General features: G+C 37.3%; 2 protein-coding genes across 3 annotated transcripts in view; both read left to right on the top strand.

The window, feature by feature from the left end:
* LOC113503482 (histone-lysine N-methyltransferase ash1) overlaps positions 1-6,308 on the top strand; it is a 37,377-nt gene extending 31,069 nt beyond the window's left edge. The window contains exons 10-23 of the mRNA XM_026885483.1: positions 23-188; positions 387-543; positions 629-729; positions 812-1,162; positions 1,245-1,545; positions 1,705-1,931; positions 2,046-2,145; positions 2,224-2,378; positions 2,550-2,777; positions 2,900-3,069; positions 3,171-3,273; positions 3,550-3,717; positions 4,129-4,263; positions 4,437-6,308. Of these exons, the coding sequence (XP_026741284.1) occupies positions 23-188; positions 387-543; positions 629-729; positions 812-1,162; positions 1,245-1,545; positions 1,705-1,931; positions 2,046-2,145; positions 2,224-2,378; positions 2,550-2,777; positions 2,900-3,069; positions 3,171-3,273; positions 3,550-3,717; positions 4,129-4,263; positions 4,437-4,565 (2,491 nt within the window). The 3' untranslated portion in view covers positions 4,566-6,308. The remainder of the gene's footprint in view (positions 1-22; positions 189-386; positions 544-628; positions 730-811; positions 1,163-1,244; positions 1,546-1,704; positions 1,932-2,045; positions 2,146-2,223; positions 2,379-2,549; positions 2,778-2,899; positions 3,070-3,170; positions 3,274-3,549; positions 3,718-4,128; positions 4,264-4,436) is intronic.
* Positions 6,309-9,158: 2,850 nt separating this feature from the next.
* Positions 9,159-20,201, top strand: part of LOC113503391 (synaptic vesicle glycoprotein 2B-like) — a 44,196-nt gene continuing 33,153 nt past the window's right edge. The window contains exon 1 of one of the 2 annotated variants that reach the window (XM_026885327.1): positions 9,159-9,178. The gene's annotated coding sequence lies outside the window, so the exon portion shown is untranslated. Of the gene's footprint in view, positions 9,179-16,901; positions 17,045-20,201 lie in introns of those variants that run through there. The other variant, XM_026885322.1, reaches the window with a different exon arrangement.

Below are 20,201 nucleotides of genomic sequence, written 5' to 3'. Positions count from 1 at the left end.
AATTATTGATTGTTATTTGCAGCGATAGGTGTAAGAATCAACGCATCCAGAGGCATGAATGGGCGTCGGGGCTAGAGAAGTTCATGACTGAGAATAAAGGGTGGGGCGTGCGCACCAAACACAGGATCACATCTGGAGATTTTATCCTGGAATATGTTGGCGAAGTCGTGTCGGATAAGGAGTTCAAGGTAAATGCACGATTCATTTTCCTTGTGTATGCGTTGACTGCCTTGTCGAACCTGAGACTTGTAGCTTGCGACATAGTCTAGTTTGAAGTGGCGAGAAGGAACAATTCATAGAAAGACTGCTAATGCTTCGGGACACTTTTGGCTTTTACATGTGGTTCTTATGCATATTGATTGATGAATGTAAATCATTTGTTATAGGAGCGCATGGCAACTCGTTACGCTCGCGACACCCACCACTACTGCCTGCATCTGGACGGCGGACTCGTCATCGACGGACACCGCATGGGCGGTGATGGACGCTTCGTCAACCACTCCTGCAGACCCAACTGTGAGATGCAGAAGTGGACTTCTAATGGTCAGTGTTGACAAAATAAAACTTTAAAAGAATTAGAAGGATATCAAAAAGAAAAATAAATGTTAACATTTTTTTTTTATTTCAGGCACTTTCAGAATGGCGCTTTTTGCTCTTCGAGATATTGATCCCGGTGAAGAGCTCACTTATGATTACAACTTTTCATTGTTTAATCCTGCTGTTGGACAGGTATGTGTCAAAATATGTTTTGAACAATTTAAAATTATACAACCCGGTAATCATTATTTTATGAATCTGCCTTTCTTTTTAGCCTTGCAAATGTGATTCTGAAGATTGTCGCGGAGTAATCGGCGGTAAATCGCAAAGAATCACCAAACAACCAGTGAAAACGCAATCGCGAACACCTTCAAATGCATCGAATCAATCACAAAGCTCAAACGGGCACCAGCCGCGGGTCGGCCGACCTAGGAAGGCCGTTAAATGCAACAAGAAATCTGAACAGCAGGCTGTCAGTACGTGCGATATCAAGACTATGACGATACTCAAGTACCAGCAACACTTGAATAAGCTGTGGCAGGAGCCTCAGATGAAGCCTCTCACGGCTAAGGAGAAGAACATCGTTAGGGACCGACATTGTTTCCTGCTGAGGAACTTAGAGAATGTAAGTGTATTATACCACCAATACTGGCTAATTGACTGTATGTGTACACACTGCTGATGGTTAATGATGTAATTATGTGCAGGTGCGTCGTATACGTGAGCGGCTCGCCCTGGCCATCCCGTCGTCCCCGCCGCCGGCTGCGGGCGCGAGTGCCAGCGCGGGGCCCGACAGCGCGGCGGGCGGCGCGGCGGCCGGCGCGCTGTGCACTGTGGACCCGCTGGCGCCGGCCAGCGGCGTGGACGAGGCGGGCGCGCTGGCGCGGCTGCGGGCGCTGCGGGACGCCGCGCGCGCGCCCCGGCCCAAGGACGACCCCGCACTGCCGCGCGCGCAGCGACTCAACAATGTGCTCAGAGCCATCTGCCGCGCGCTCAACGATGTCAAGGGTATGATAAGCTTTTATATTAGAAACCATCTATTTTCCTACCAACTTCGTTTTTACGTCATCCCAATCATAAAATACGACTGTGAAAAACGAAATAGTGACTATTGGAAGAAAAAATAAAGAATAAATGTATTAATAATAAAATGGTAATGTTTTACAGACGAGAAAGACCGTCCCGTATGCAGCCAGCTGGTTCGCGGTAAGAACGAGCGCGGCAAGGGCGAGGCGGGCGCGGCCGACGTGGCCGACATCGAGGCGGGCGTGGCGGCCGACACGTACACCACGCTGGCGCAGTTCGACGCCGACGTCACCGGTCTCATCGCTGCCGTCATCAAGGAGAACGGACGCTTCTCCACGCTCGGCGCTGCCGCTGCGCAGATTAAGAAGGTATTATCAACAAAACAAAGCATATTACCATAAAATATATCGCCAGTGTATAAATCTGCCGTCCGTTTATCTGCACGTTACATACTCATGGTTTATTTATTTCTTTGTTTGCAGGCTTATAACACAGCCAAGGCGGAGTACGCGGACATGTTAACTAAAATACTCGGACCTGACGAGCCTTTGCCGGCTGGCTTCTTGCAAAAGACTAAGACTGGTGAGTATTATTGAAATATAATTCAAAAATATTTTAATTGAATTTGCGATTGAGACACATGACCTTAAAACTTTGCAGAGGAGGTGATAATGTGCATCTGCGGGCTGCACGTGGAGGAGGGCCTCATGGTGCAGTGCGGCGGCGCGGGCTGCGGCGTGTGGCAGCACGCCAGGTGTATGCGTGTGGCCGACACGCGCGCGCCGCACTACTGCCATCACTGCCGCCCGCACAAGGTGAGGCCCAGGAAGGACGATTGGATTCTAAGGCGTTGTTTAAGTTTTATCCTTGTTGCCTCCCCTCGTTTCACTGCTTCCGTACCTCAGGAGATGTATTCCACTTTTGGACACGATCTAAATTAGACGCCCAATCGTATTGCACAACTAAAAAATGCATGCATACCGCAGGTGGACCGCGAGATCCCGCTGGACGAGTACACGGAGGAGGGCCACCAGTTCTACCTGTCGCTGATGCGCGGCGGGCTGCAGGTGCGGCAGGGCGACACCGTGTACGTGCTGCGCGACATCCCCGTGGACGCCGCGCGCCCCGACGTCAGCGGCGCCGCGCGCAGGCACGAGCGCAAGAAGCGCGAGCCCGGCGCCAAGGCCGACGCCAAGCCCGACGCGCACACCAAGGTACTGCATTCCGCTGAGAGGCGGGCCACGTCACCCACTCACTGCACGTTAACCAGACTCAAGGCAAAATCACAATTACAATTACACAGAAATGCTTCAATAATTATGTTTTGTGTTTACAGGAGGTCGAAGTTCGCAAACACACTTATCAAACGATTGGAGAGATTCCTGTGTCAGAACTAGATATATTCCGCGTAGAACGATTGTGGAAACATAAGGACACGCAAGAGAGATACGTTTACGGTCATCATTATCTGAGACCACACGAAACTTTCCATGAACCCACTAGGAAGTAAGTAAATGCTAAATGATATACCTTCATTAATACTTAGTATACCCTTATACGGCAAGTTGTTACATACTAAATCCTAATTCAAAAATTTCAATGTCCAGGTTCTTCCACAACGAGGTGATGCGAGTGCCTCTATACGAAGCAGTACCAATAGAACTTGTTATGTCGCAGTGTTGGGTTATGGACCTCAATACCTACTGCAAGGTAATTACTGGCAAGATTACTTATGTTTGTAATTTATTTTTTGTTTTGGCATTGTTCTTGTGCCATGCAGTTAAAGTACGACAGAGAATTAAAGCTATTTATGAATTCACTGACAACATCAACTGGTTGTATATTAGAAAATGTTTAGTATTCCAGTTGTATGTTATTTCTTTTACTTATAATATTAAAGTTTAGTACACATAATAATATGAATAAAAGTGTTAAAATGTTACCTGCCCCATCTTGCTCCCCTGACGTTCGCTGGTTGTGGCGCAGGGCCGGCCGGTGGGCGCGGCGGAGGCGCACGTGTACATCTGCGAGCTGCGCGTGGACCGCGGCGCGCGCCTGTTCACCAAGGTGTCGCGCCCCAAGTACCCCATCTGCACCCGCCCCTACGCCTTCGACCACTTCCCGCACCGCCTCAAGATCACGCGCACCTATGCGGTCAGTATTCACACTAAACATTGCGTCTGGGAGGACTGATCTCTGACAGCCATGCTCATTACTCAATACGTTAGTGCATTCCAGTGTGAACTTAGGTGGTAGCTACTTTAGCATTATATACTTTCGTTTTGGAGCATTTTGGGCCCTGTCGGGCATAACAGAAAAAAAAATTCTAGGAGGGCTATTAATAAAATTATTTTACAATTTTCTTAATGCTTCTCGTATCTTCGCCGAAATCGATATTAATACAGGTATATTCATAATATATGTATAACTACAGGATGGAGGAATGGATCGGTAAAATCTTTCTCGAAAAAAGTGTAAAAAAGAAAAAAGATCTATTACTTTAGTTTTTCCTGCTTCCTTTTTTTAGGAAAAGTTTTAACTTGGTTTTCTTTTTCGATTTTTCAGCCCCATGAGGTTTCCCCGGAATATTTAAAAGGAAAGGCTGCGAAAACTGCTGTAGCCGTTAGCGACAAGAATAAAAGCACATCAAAAGAAGTAAAGCGGAAGCTACCAGCTATTGCGCTTGGAGATTCTTCTAAGGTAAGAAGATAACATTTATATTAATAAATTCAATTGTTAAAACTTAGCAATTACATATAAATGTCATAAATATAAAAGTTTGATTGGAAACAAGTCATCTGCATACAATGCTGCAATGTCGAATCTCCGTCGAGTTTGTTGTCAAGGTAGTGAGTGTGTGGGTCCGTCCCCAGGGCACGGCGGCGCAGAAGGAGCGCGTGAACGTGATCGCGCGGCGGCTGCTGGCGCGCGGCGGCCCCCGCGCGGCGCTGGACGCGTCCTACCTGCTGGCCGGCCGCCGCAAGCGCCGCGCGCTCTCCTGACAGCCCGCCAAGCGCTGTCTGTGCGGGGCCGAGCGAGGACACGGACACACCTAGGGCTCAACAATAGATCTATTTTTTCATAAGACGATGCGAGCGTTGTTGTAGTTATTTATACGAGTATGGTACGGGATAAATTGTAGGATAATATAATTATTATTTAACGACCACTGGTGCGAACTGATGTTGAACGTTGAAGAGTTTTAATAGAGGTTAGATACAGAGATGTTGTTTGGGAGGTTGTTAATTTAATATTAGTGATTAATTATTATTATTCCTTTTTTAATCATCTTCCGCTAGGGTAAGAGTTAGGGGAAGTAGATTATGTTTCAAACGTCTGGTCATTTATATACGTGCTCGCAGCGAACGGGCGGGATGCACTCTCATGCCTTACGTCACGCACTAAAATCTCTCTAATTATTTTTTTTACACTTTGGTTAAAATAAGTTGTACATATAGTAGCGTTTAGGGTGGTTGGTTGTTTTATGTTTAAATCAAGATGATAATATATTGCTTACTATACGGACCTTATGTTAGTCCGCTATGAAGAGTCTCTGCTTGTTTATCTGACCCGCATCGCGCGGACGTCTCTCATACTAGCCTTGAAATTGTGATCACAGAGAACAAAGTTGTTTTTGTTTCTAATTTATTTGTAAATTAACTGTTAGTTTTTATACTTTTCTTAGGTATTTTAACATTTCAATGATTTTTTTGTATCATTAAGTGTAACCGTTTATAGTATTTGCTTTTATTATGATTTACTCATATTATTAGTTGTAGCATCGTATGTTGAGGTCATTTGGTCCCAAAATCTAGTACAAATCCATCATAATCATGCCTACTTAATGTATTTAATTGTTCCATGTTAAACAACAAGAGAAGCGATTTACATTAATTATAAACCGACAGTGGTATAATGACCGAAAGTTACAGTTATTGTTAATAAGGCTCGAAATAGAGTGCACATTAGACAATTTTTAGATAGAAACATTGACAGTAAATAATAAAGCCAGATACTTAAAGTATTTATATTTATAATGAATTTGTTTCTTGCTTGTATTTGCACCTATATCTAATGATGTCTTTGCCTTGTAGTTAAGTATCGATCAGTCTACCGTGTACCACAGATACATATTCCCGTTAAACTTAATCCATGGATTTATCTATAGTGAAAGTTAGTTATTTCAAGGAAATTTTCAAATATGTACTTAATTAGTGAATGAAATAGTTTTCAATAGTCAATAATAGTTTAGAAATAAGGTTTACATTTACATTGCCTATTTATGTTACAATTATGTCACCTATACTAGTTTGTTATATGATTAGTTTATATTCAACAAAGCCCTGAGCCAACTTCAATTATAAAATGTATTTTGGGATCAAAATTATTAAAATATCCTTAATCAATTGACGTCAAAATTTATTGTTCCTCTTATTCAGGTGTGAATAGTTTGATTTTTGAGAATATATTATACAAGATGCATTAGAAGTATCGTTAAAATGTTATATTCTTTCGTGTACCAACTTATCACTGTAGACGTGACTATTGTCGCAAGTATTTTCGGTTTCAGTAATTATATATCCAAACGTTATTTTCTAATGAATTCAAACTATTTACACAAATTAGGGATATTTGAAGTGTTATAATGAATTACTTATTTGATATAACGAGCAGCTTTACTATTTATGTTTTAAGATGCCATTTGTTGTAACTCATGTTTTAATAATAAATTAAATTGGATCAAATTGTTTTTTTATTTTACTGTTGAGATTTTACTCCTGTATCTCTGCCTGTTTGTTTGGAGAATGTCAATGCTAGCTAGGGCACAGTAAGATAATACTATTGTGGCTAAGGTTTCATAAAAGTTGAATGTATGTTATGAATAACATACAATATTATTACGTCTAACGTGACTGAGAATACGGTAAGTTCATAGAAAATTACAGACAGTGCAAAAAAAAGTCCCTGACAACAATTATTATGTTGTCAGGGACAACCTTTTTTAGGGCAATAAAATTTGTTTTAAAATTATGACTATTTGCGAATATATGTCCTTCTCCTTATAGACATGTAGAATTTAATCGAACTAAATAAATTACAAATATTTTACGAGGCGTGATTTAAAGGTAAGTAGGTACTTACTCTTTTTCTTCAGGTCTCCTCATTATTTAGTGCTGCTCTAACCACAGCTTAATAATTTAATATGCTATAAAAAATAAAAGGTGATTGAATAATTGGGCAGATTAATGTAGAATAAAACCTAATACGTAATAAAATAGAAAGAAATAAAGTAACACAGAAATTGTATGCCTATTCAATATTTAAAAAAAAAAAACGACACTTACCTAAGCCATCCAAAAGATGTATGTCATGGTGACCAAGTATTTTTATCATTTAAGTAGGTGACTTTTAATCATTGATTTAGAATATAGGCCGTTCTTTTTTGGCTATATTAGATCCCACAGGTGAACAAAGCCCTCCCCTTTCTCCTCATAAATCTTTCATAAAGAGTATCCTTAATCATTTCGACTCGTAAAATTTTAGGTAAAGGTTTTATTCAATGATACTCGTCTATTTGCTGGTGTTAACAAAAACTTTCTATACTTTATATTGTTGTGTATATTTTACACGTACAACACTAATCTCTTTAATACAGATTATTGTCACATATCGATTATGAGTTCTTTTGTTTTTTTTTTAGACTAACTCATGGTGGGTTACTAACATAGTGTAAAGCCGCATGGGCGCCCCCCCCCCCCGTTATTTTTTTTTGTTCTGCCAGAATATGTTTAGCACTTCTATTTTTTTTTATTAGGTGACCGTCGTTCTTTGCATATTTAGTATACACAGGCCGCTTCGATGATTTTCGCTATGGGTATAAAGCTATGGTTTCGTTATTTACCTATTCCTAAAAAATGAGCACAATAAGTGAAATGGTAATGAATTTCTCTGAAAATAGAGGAAAGGTTTAATCTTTGTTAAGCTAAAATTTAACGCCTACGTGCTAGGTTAAATAACGTAGTCCTTTGTTTATGACAGTGGTACCTACCAAATGTATGGATTAACATTGACCTTAAATAACAATTTAAGTTTACGATTTGTCGCGGAGCTGCGGTCGCTTGCTGCGTGACTGGGGTCACTCGGAATGAGAAGATTGGGCGTAGCGTCCGCCCGCATGCGACTTACGCATCGGCCGATATAGGTATTGGCTGATATGTTTTGGATTAGGATTCTTGTAAGATTTTCTTTACAGCAAAACAACTCTTGACAGTTCATCAAGAGTTTTCGTACCGATACTCCGTACTCTCCTTTTTTTTAGAGAATTTAAGAATGAACTGTCAGACAATATACTTATTATGCATTCCCACTTCTTCCAGTCAAGATAGTTATTTTGTTTTGGTAATTATCAGTTCCAGTATTACATACCAAACTTTACTAAATTTTGGTATAACATACCAAAATTAACGCATCAGCATCAAAATTACCTAATCTAGAGTCAACCCCTTTGCCAAAACCTGCAAATCTGCTGAGTTTAGAACCTGCCGTTGGAGAAACGCTTACTTGGTCACGTAGTCCCCAAGCGGCAACAGTAGTGTCACATTACAATGGAGCTTGCAACCTACTTTTGGGGATGTTTATCTAGAGGGAAATATGTAAGAAATGTGTCCGGTTGTTAGGTCGCCCGATGACGGTATGGGCGGAAGCCGGCCATTGCGTGAGTCAAGTTGCGCTTTGTTATTATCTTAATAAATTCTCTCTCAGTCTAAACTTGTTGCTGTAATGTGGGAATATATAAACATATGCAAGTCGAAGGATAAATATTGAGAATGTAGAATAAAACAATGTTTTAATTCATTACTTTGTTGTATAGAGTCGACATTTTGAATGTCGTTCTCGTGGCAATAAACACATTAACACGTTTCTGATTAGACACGGGTTCGTATAATTAAGTGTTATTGGTAATAAATGCACTCTTTGAGTAAGTATTGAGTTCCATGTGACTGTGATTTTAACAACATTTTAATGTAAGCATTAAAAATTAACGAAGTGTGAATGATACGGAATTTTGTGCAGGATTAGCGTTCTGTTTTTCAATAATGGAATTTAAATTATTTAACTGTCACGTTTAATCTTTTCGTACAGATGCTGACTGCCTCTTTAAAGGTTTTCAAACGCTATAAACAAGGCTCCTGTATATTGTAAAACTCTCGAAAGTCAGTTTCATAATTATTTACTTAAAACTCCTCAATCACCAGAACATGAGTCAGCCATAAAAATACGTCCTAGGCTGTAATTGATTGATTGACCATAATTACGTATGAGTAATGTGGTTGTAATAATAAAATTATTTCATAAAATGAAATGATGTAGGGTCGATGTGGCAGGACGTGCAATCCTGCGCTATTATTCAGTCAACGGCTGCGGTGGGCAACGCTCACGGTCTGACCAAGACAAACACGTGTTATATACTTGAGTATCGAGTAAAAGTTTTAGAAATTAGAAGTGATTTTGGCCGTTGAAGGTACGGCATGAAAACTGTTGTAGTGGTTAAGGGGAACTTAACTCATCGAAGTGCGACTTCATCACTTTTTCCTGCCAGTGAAATAATGTTCTTGTAAGTTTGAAACGAGCAGTTAACATGAACTGTAGAAGCGGAACAAATAGTCTTTCACGTGTAGACACTTCGGTAACTTACACTATCAGTTGATGTTCATTGTTTGTATATATGAGCTATTTGTTTCTAGGATGTTATCACCTCAAAGTGATAACAAAGAGGCTATTATATTTATAAATAAGTCTTATTGTTATAATGATTTGTATTTGAATATAGGTCACTTTAAATCATAATTTGATATTTCTAAATCAAAACTAATTATTAGAATATTTTAAGTGCAAAAAGGCTAGTTTCACGATAAAAACTTAAAAATAAAACTACACACATATTTTACACTTGAAGAGATTAAAGTCTAATGCAATAAATACTCGTGTGTTTGTCTTCGTTTATGAATTAAGTATAAATAAACTAAACCTTATCATTCTGTATTAATAACAATGAGACTAGACAGACTGTAAGCTGGTAGGTAGGTACTAGCTTTGCCTATCTCTGAATGACGTACGTGTTGACAATATTTATGTTGAAAATCACGATAGACAGGGGCGGATTTGATGCGTTGGTTGCCCTAGGCCGCTCAGCTTTTCGCTGTAAAGGTCAAAAAACAGACCATTATTATTAATCTTATTAGCGGAATGTCGAAATGCTAGCTAACCCTTAAAAGCTTCTTTCACATATCTATCCAATAAAAAAGTTATTTCACTTTTCTAAACCGTAATTATATATCATAAGTTTAATTAAATCGGGATGGAAATATGGACACGTACCTACCTATTGTCAAAGACGAGACAACCATCGACTACAAAAAAAGTTCAAATATTTGCCGCCCTAGGCCTGGGCACGTTCGCACTTTCGGTCTGTAGGCAGATCCACCCCTGACGACGAACATTATTTCACACAATGACTGTCGTCACTGTGAGCCCTTATTTATTAACTTTTTCTTAATCTACTCTCTCGACTTAACATATTATCTTCTAATAAGGTTATTTGAAAACTTTATGTCTATCTTAATAAGAACTCCAATTGTTTGCCTCAGAAAGGATTTTTTACATTTCGTTCGCATCATGTTTTTATCTAAGTTCTTTGACCTTATTTGACCACCAAAGTCTGCATATCTCTGTACCAAAGCCAAAAGAAAAAAAGTTTATTTAAAATTCGAATATCACTCATATCTTAAGGAAGCCATCATAAATTACCGTCAAACGTGTTTATGTTATTTACTTAATTTAAATGAATTAAATCAACATAGATTTGTCATTACTACCGAACGACGTAGTATTGTTTTATATTTATTCTTTTAATCAAACAAAAACTTGATTGTTTTGTTTATTTATTTAGTTATTTGTTTTGTTAAGCGAAGTTTTAGTAGCTACATTGTGTAGGTACTGGTGAGAAATAATACTTCCTGGATCCATAAAAGGTTTCAATAAAAATTAGTTTCCCTTATCGAAACATTATCTTAACGTATTACTTCCACCAGTTGTAGTTCAATTTCGATTTTTCAATAAAAACTCTATTGTCTTTATCATTGGTCCTTTTCACACTAAATATGTACAATCAAAGGTAGCTACGACTTGCGACTCCATCAATTAGCTCAGGACAGAGCTTTTATTAAACAAAGCTGGTTTTAGTTTTCCAACACATTTGCAAAGTCAATTTATTTACTTGAATTTAATTCTCATGACTTCGTTGTTAGGCTGACTGCACACATTACTAGATATCAGTGGAAACTTTTAATTGGCTTTAGTTTCGTTATAAGCTTATTCATTATTTGTTATTAGCTGTAAATTTTAATAATATAATAAAAGAAATAAAATATACAACAATTTCGGAAACTTTGTAGGAAGCCATCTTTAAGGTTCGTTTAATTTTAATTTTTAACCGTTTGTGTGGGAGTACAATCAAATATAAACATTTGTTATAACAACAGCATTTTCCGTCTCTATTGCACATTGCTAGAAGGAACCATAACCATGCCTAGGAATACCTACTATGATTGCTAGAAGGTACCTAAGAGCACCACGTTAACAGCACGAGTGTTGCGTGATCGGGCGGACGCCGAAGCAGGCCGAAATCGCGTCGCACACGCAGCCGGAACACTTGATACTGTCGTTATTGATAAATTGCCGCCGCGTCAATTTGCCGCTACTTAATCTGTCGCCTGCCGCGTCGAGTGCAGCCTCATACGGTCATACAGCAACCGGCTGCTGACACCCCGCCGGTAATATACTTGTAGATAGATGCACCTTATTCAACATTGTTTGTGTTTGTCATATATCAAGAATATAGCAATTCAATTTCAATTCAGATTTAGTTTGAAGTGATTATTCTAGAGCGAATTTTCAGACATCAATGTAGTCTTAATGTCTGGTTTTTCAGACATGCTTGTAAGTCAAGATACTACTGATATTAGTGCTAGGTATCTTCGTAAAAGAAAAACATCAACAAGAATTATCCATTTCAACAAATGTTAATAATTAAATTGATTATTAAGAGCTTACAATTTCTATTTTATATGAATGTAGAGTCGACTTTTAAAAGTCAAAACCAGCAGCTGTATATGACATACTTTAAAACTTACCATATGTTTAAAGTCATTCAAAATCGTTTAATCAGTTTAAAAATGCTAATTCCAGTAGAGATTAAATTCAATAATATAACGTAACATCATAGAATATAGATAAACAATTATATTTAAAATATGTATTCTGTTGCATAAGTCTTTTGCACATGTTTGTATAGTCATGCGACACACAACATGCGATCATATAATGATTATGACGCTACAGGCGACACTAGTAGCCGACATCGGTCAATTTAAAATTAAGGAGCCGTTACATTCTCTATCGTTCTATCACTTCTTGACATGCAAGCATCCTGCCATTCTATTTTTTTAAATGACTCCCGCACTATAGAATTCAGCCACTGTGTCGCGTGGAGTTTCACAAACGTTTAAGTCACATGCGCACAGACACCCAGTCTCGGAAAAAACTCGTGAATCACACAAATGTTTGTCCTACGCGGGTATCGAATCCGCGACGCGTCGCATAGACATCACTCGGCTATTCGTGTTCGCATAGTCAGATGATAAATACAAACATAATTAAAACAAAGGACGGTATTTATTAAGTCTTTATGTTTTCTGATGCCTTCTCCGGAATAACTCCGTAGCTAAGAGTGCCTTTAATTGAAAATATACAAATAGAAGCATAATAAATTTCTTTTAAAGATTTTAAAAACGAATCTGACAGCACCCCTTATTAATTTACCCTATTAAGAAATACAACTGCACTAGTTTGTGGTCATTTGAAATCAGGTAAACACTTCTTTCTCCAAAAATTTTTTTTTAATATTCAACATCAATATTTTACATGAAAAATAAACAAAATATATTCAAATTTAGGCAACTTGTTGTACCTTCATAGTTGTTAACGCTTCAAAAAATAGAGGGAAACGCTTGCATAGACAATCTTAGAACACTAAAGTATTACAGGAAGTGACCAGTAGCGGGATGTCATTTGTTTTTGGGTTTTGTTTATTCCTTAGCAAGATACTCGGAAGTATGAGCAATAGTGGCTAAATTCCTCGCCGCTGCCATTCTTAGATGCCAAATTGCATGAGAATTACGCTTTAATATGAGAAGGCTTGCATCACGCGATCGCGACACTTCCCGTCCTTAATTCTGGGAAAGACAACGATACAGAGCATATGTAGAACGTATCTTTAAGAATTTTGCATTCCATGATTACTAGTAGGGTAAAGACAGGAATTCATTGCTTGATTTGGGTCTGTTGGTGACAAATAAAGATGTATAATATGATGCTACCAAGGTAGCGATTATTTCATAGATATTGACAATCGGAATTGGAAATTAAAATGTTTCTATGTAAGACTTTTTGTTTTAGTATGGGTGACGACATAACCATTTTAAATCGTAACTCGCATTTTTTTTGGAGGAATGAGAATCATGTGATGAGGAAGGTGTTGAGTATGGATGTGGATGGATATAGGGGAATAGGATGACCAAGGAAGCGATGGATGGATTGCGTAAAAGACGATATGACTGCAAAGAGTGTTTCTTGAGAGATGACGTCAGATAGAAAGGTATGGAAGAAGACATGTTGCGCTGACCTAAAATAAAGTAATTGCGATAACGGCAGGGGAATGATGATGAATTCCTTTTTTTTACTGTCGATTGATTTCCTAATTGTTTTCAATTAGTAGAAACAGTCACGTCGTCACGTCATCACACACAAAAACGGTTCGCAAAACCTCTTATCAATGTATTTGTGCCTATTCAAATAGGATTACAAATCATAACCTTTTTCTCCGTATTCACAATCATTAAACAAATATTATATTTATTTAAAATATCTGCTATTTGTTTTTATCTTCGAAATAATACTTTGTTCTAAAATTCAATGACTTATCTAGGGTAATTGTTATCTATTGGCGTTCTGTTACAATTTCTAGAAAACACTTTTATTCAAACAAATAAGTGTTTTATGGAAATTATACTATGTAAATAATAGTATAATACTACAATTATCCTATTTCTTCTGGGCAGGCCTCTTCCCATAAGCGTTGGTTTCACACATTGATCAACAAGCTTGCTCTCTGCGGATACACCACCACTTTACGACGTTTTTCGGTTTGCGAAGTTAGAATTTAGAAATTTTGATTATAAAAGAACGTATAACTTTAAATAGATCGAATTGTTTCTTGGCTGTTTTGCGATCGCATTTGCACGTCATGCAAACAAACCCATAGGTATACATACATCCGAAAGGCATCCACAACAAACGAGGAAAGTAGGAATAATGGTAATAAAATTACCAACTTTCTCATGTAGTAGGGTAAAAGACTTATTATCAACAATACTAAAATATTCCATATATTAAAAGTCGAGTCATCTTAAAGGAGTTAGAGGTCTGTTTGTTGTTACCTATCTACTATAAGCCAAATACATACTAACAAAAAAAACTGTTGCCTAAAATTGATTATCATTTCGCTATTTGGCTATTTTTAGGGTTACTACTGTATCCTATACAATCACTGCTGTAATTCTGATTGGCAATGGTATAGCTCTAGGTACAATAAGAATATTCTAATCTAATCTACATCGATTTTATGGTTGCCTAGACAGTCACCATTCGTATATAACAATATCCCTTTCATTTCAATTTCAGCTTCGCTTAGCTCTAATAAATAGCGTGTTTCCAAAATCGAGCATCTTTATTTTAAAATGTAGGTAAATAATTTAATTATTTCTTACCCTTGACTGTCATCCCCTTGACTTTAATAATAAGATGGTAATTACATTAAAAATAGACTTTATGAAAAAGGGTTTTAATGAATAATTACTACGGCAATAGCAAAAATAACACTAAAGAAGTGACACTAATAACTTAAACTCTTCAATGGCAAATTAATTCATCTTCATTAATTTCTCTATTGACAATATAATGAGAGAATTCTCAACACTGTTAAAGTTTTTTGTCAAATATTTTAATTGTTTGCCGCTTAATAGGTTAACAATTGGATTAGCTTAATTATTGTTTTATTTTTAACAGGATAAATAATTAGAGCAGGTTATGATCTTAACCTTGCTTCATTTAAATAGATCGCTGTCTTTTAGTTTCATATTTAATTTTATGCACACGGTTTAAACATGGTTAATGCAAAATATCGTTACGTTTTAAGTGGACAACATTCAAGAACCAATCCATGCTAAAATAATTGTCATCAGCTTTCAAAGAGGTTTAGTTTATTTCGGAAGGTTCTACTGCTTTCTTAGATAGAGTTAAAGTCGTGATCCTAAAGTACTTATGCAAACAAATCCGGTAGCTAACATTCTTGAGAGAAATCGAAGCTTTCCTATATGATATTTTATAACTCGATTGTGACCGCGGGTAGCCAAGTACTCGTAGTTGAGGACACAACGCTAAACCCTCTGGCCGCGACGTGCCGCGGGGTCCGATTCTATCGAGGGACAAGCTATTGCATGTCCTAAGTCTGGGTGTCTTTATGCATGTGACTTGTATGTTTGGAAACCTATCGAACATTACGATAAAATTCCTCAAGAGTCGTTTTCGCATCATCATCAGCCTATCGCAGTCCACTGCTGGATATAGGCATCTCCAAGTGCACGCCACTGAGATCGATTTTCGGCTTCTCACTCTCGGCTTTCGCATTGTATTTATATTAATTTCACAAAAAATGCTGTAGACTTTTGTTTTAAGAACTGTTATATTTTGTTTACTATTCTTCTTTCGTTTTATTGAGTGGGTTCAAGTAGATCTGCATTAAATGAATACTCAAACGTTTGACGCAAAATGTAAATCATGCGCTTATCTAATAATAAATAAACTCATACTGTAGTTTTGTGCAGTTATTAATACAACTCATAACCACATGACCGAATGAATAACGTTTATAAGGAATCGGAGAATTTCCCAACCAATTAGGAACTCCAAACCTCTTTTGTTTATCTACAGGTGGCAACGACTCTATCCATTTTTTGTGTTTATTTGTGGTCTACAAATCTTCACAATTCTCGCGGAATAAAAGCAGCAAAAAATTATAAGGATAGATGTTGAATAGTCTAGTCATAATGTAATTAATTATAGCGTTTTGAAGTTACTCTCGTGTGTTATAAAAAAGACCGTTGTTACAATGATTTTTTTCTTTGAGTAAACGTCAATGGTTTTGGCATTTTCCTCGGCATTGTAATAATACCAGAGTATGTACATGATCCAGCTAGGCACGGGCCTCTTTTTTGTGTATAAACAATTTTGAGCAATCATAATCACGCTAGCTCATTGTGTTTTGGCGATTTCATTTTTCATTTTTGGAATCATGGCTACCGCACGATTTTTTCCTTTACCGATTTGTCAGTGGTGTCTTCGAAAATCTGGTGTCAACAGCATTGTTCTACCACCACGTCTCAAATTAATTGTAGCTATGGAAGCGTGACAGCGCGCTTCTAGTAATAAACCTTGGACCGTTCATGTTTGTTCTTTAATAGAGCAGGGGTGGATGGCCCCTTTTAGATACCCCATCACATTTAAGATTAAAGTTCTCAACAAGGCCTCTACATGTTGGACCTGTGTCCCCGTGCAAGCCTTTAAAAAGGACCGGGTCTCTTCACATGAAGTGATGCCGTGACTGTAAGAAGAAAAAGTAGTAATTAACAATGTTACTTTACCCAGTATTACTTACTGATCACACTACAATCCGAGAAGCCGAAAATCGATCTCAGTGGCGTGCACTTGGAGAGGCCTATGTCCAGCAGTGGACTGCGATAGGCTGATGATGACACTACAATCACAAAAGTTTGTAGATATTAGAAGCACAGGACAAGAGGCAAATAAAAAACAGTTAAATCCAAACGATTTTTTCAATTTGTTTTTAATCCTCTTCAACTTGTTTTATTTTTTGTTCGTCGTTTTATTTACAAGTATAAAATCGACTTGACCTAACGCAACTTGAAGCTCTGCTTACTCACAAAGAGTAGCACACGTGATGGTGTTATGTTATTAATAATATTTTTTACCAAGACCTCCGGGAAAATACGGCTTAGTTTTTGCTGAGCGCCGACGCAACAAATCTTTGATCAAATACTGTGTATTTAGGTGCTTTGCGTTTTATTTACTTTAGGATCGCAGTTGATTCGATGCGAGGCCTGACGCCTGATATATAGAGCTGATACGGAGCTCTGTGTTCACACTCTTCCGAGAGTGTTCCCTGAGACGACCACACTAGCATTAAGTTCACTTCATCTTTCATCCAAGTATCTGTTCATAGCCACCTCAGTGGCAGAACAGCAAACCTTCACGAAGCAGCAGGAGAGGCACATCAGACCGACCGGTAAGTGAACCCCGATAATTGCCAGCTCACGATCCGTTACGGCCTCTGCGTCGCACCGGTTGAACATTAGCACCGACTTAGTCACATGCCAAATTTTACACAAACAAGGCACAGACAATCGATCATACATCCATAGAAATATTCTCGAATTTTAAATGTGAACTTATTCCAATGCAGTTTAGTCGATTTTCTTTTTTTTTACTGCCTCTATCTACTCCTCACCTACGATATTTTCACGTATTCTGTAGAAATGTTCCTAAATATCTATTGGATATTGTTCCTCATTGATACAATGTAGTTTACATTCGTTAGAATCCTACGTCTTTAACAACTCGTTGGAACAGCCGGTGCGTCCTATTTTAACGCATGATCGTATTATCTGTCATTACTTGGTCGGTGGGATGAATGTAGGACAGCCCCTTATATTTCCTTTAACAAGCTTAATACATCACTTATAACTAGGTACTGTTGTTTCGTCGCTATTCAACTGTTTATTTTCATCTTAAAAATTGTTATCAATTGATATCCTCGCTCGTGACGCAAAAGTCTTTAGGTATAAGCTTGTTAAGAGCACATACATATCACGCTTAACGGAATTATAATTTAGATTCTATTATTTATTTTTATGACGTCTTCCGTTTACTTTCGAGTTTCCATTTTTGTAACATCGGAAGACAATAACACACAAATAAACGTCTTGCACCTTAAATGGAGTCAAAAATTAGCGAAAACGAAAATACACAGCAATAACCTTGTTACCAATGCGTCAGGATATAAATAAAGTCAGACAGCAAAACCACTTTTGTCTCGTAATTTATTAAGATACAAAATAATACAAGTTACTTACCTTTATAAAAAAGAAGTCATCAAGTCACCCGTAATTATTACCATTATTGCAACTAGAAAATAATTACATAAAGATTTTTACTTACAAAATGACGTAATTTATGCGTTCTTCATCCAATGCGTCATTCGAATTAAGAACTTCCTTTTACAAGTCCATTTTTAAATTCTGAAAATATTTTTTTTACATTCTAGAAAAATCCTTTTCCACTAAAAAGGTTGCAATACTTTTTATTATTGGACGTTATTATTCAAACTACTCTTATAATTATCACACTATTTAAACACAAATGTTCTTGTAACGTCATAATAATTCACATTAGTCTGTGAAGTTGTCTATTTTCGCGAGCTATGTTGTTGATCGACGCAGTTCGGTAGTTGACAGCATCCTACGCTATCTCTGATGAACAGTGAGATACAAACAGAGGTCTAGTGGCAAACAATGATAAAGCACGTCGGCACACATCGCCGTGTCAATATTTAGTGCGAGCGGACGACAAAAAGTTTTGTTCGTCCTTCCAATATGAAACTACGTTTCAAAATGTGTAAAACAAACCCTATTACTGACGCAACGCTGTCTGTCCTGTTTGTAACCAGGGTGTCTCTTGAACCATAATAGTTGGACAGTTGAAATTGATACCCTGAGATGTCATTGTTTTTTTACCCTATTTGTAGGGCGATGCCGCGAATCCGACTCGCACTTGACAGATTATACCTAATTTAAATCGTGTACTAAAGTTCCGTTATATCACATGCAGGATTAACTCTTTTATAGATACTTAGTCTATTCTAGTTATATGTATATTTTTCAATATTTTGACTCCTTATTTGCACTAACTACATAGACGTCAATCACTGCTTTAGTTTAAAAAACATGACGAAACCCACACGCCTATTTGTGGCTTGTATATGTCAAATTTGGCATACCGTGAGGTGTAAAAATACATAGGTATGTCAATAATTGGGTTTATTTTAAGTTTCCTTGACCATCTTGTTTATTACCGAGTCAACTTCGCTCTGCTGTACTTTTAAATGTGACAAACGGTCTTCTTTAGAGCCATCACAGGCCACAAACTTCATCGTTGGATATTTAAATTATTTTTTATCATATTAATTGGTCTATTGCTAACAAGTTGCTATGATATATATTATGTACTTCAATACTCATTGATACAGGGCCCCGGTTCTGCTATTTACAACGGCCGATGCATAAATGGCAGTTGGTTTAAATTTGGAACTATTGAAATTCTCTTAAGCATTTTGCCAACACAAAAATTGGACATCCATTGTATTGACGATAAGTATTCCGTCCCGTACTCAATTTCCAATTATTGTGTAAAAAAATTATTACAATAAATGAATAGTGTCAATTTAATCCATTTGCCATTCATTCATCGGCCACCGAAATAGCAGAATTGGGGCTTAAATTACAGCTAGACTTAAACTTTCGTTAATTTTAAAGGTTAGGTCTGTGATACTAGAAAGGGGTACTAGAAAACTATTAAATAATTGAGGTCTTCCTTTGTAAATGTTAGTCATACAATATTGTGGGTTTTTTAGAGGTAAATGTTTACCTACATTGGGCAAGTGACGCATCACGGAGATTTTTGTCATTGCCGTTGTTATAATATTGATATTGATGCTATAGGAGGGAGTAATAGGAACTTCTTATCAAATATTTAAGCTTCATAGATCTCACTTTTATCTGTCATCAAAAATTATAATTTAATCGCGTAAAAAGGCTTCAAATTCAAATTTATATGTAAGGCGCAAAATAAAATGTAATGATTTTACAAGGTCATTTGACTAACTCGGGTGCGTGAGCAAATGAGGCTGTCTGGATATATATTTTATTGATTAATTAAAAATTGATTCATTAATTATTGATTAAAAATAAAAATAAAAGAACATAAAATAAGAGAAATTGGCGGGAAGCGAAAATTCATGACGGGCAATTCTGGCGGGAGCATCGCAAAATACGCCTACGCTTGATGTACGGTTTAAACAATATTGTAAAAGATTTAAGAAAGTGTGGTATCTGAATAAAGTTGTACTGTCGACAAAGGATTTTTTATTAAATTGATTTGTTAAACATAAGTGGAAAATTACATTCTACTCAATATTCCACAAAATTACTCCATAACATTATTCTTAATTAAGTCTTGGAACTACAATTGCCGAGAATTAAATCAGAACATAATTCGATAATTATGAATAAGTACATAAAAAATCAGATGAATTTAAAATTATGATTTAATTTGTTTCGCTAAGAAACAGCTCGTGCTTAGACCTTCGTGATTTGAAACATGGCGTG

This window comes from Trichoplusia ni, chromosome 19 (assembly GCF_003590095.1).
Source record: "Trichoplusia ni isolate ovarian cell line Hi5 chromosome 19, tn1, whole genome shotgun sequence".
NCBI lineage: Eukaryota > Metazoa > Arthropoda > Insecta > Lepidoptera > Noctuidae > Trichoplusia > Trichoplusia ni.
The sequence above is the reverse complement of the archived record's forward strand: the minus strand, read 5'-3'. Positions and strand labels throughout refer to the sequence as shown.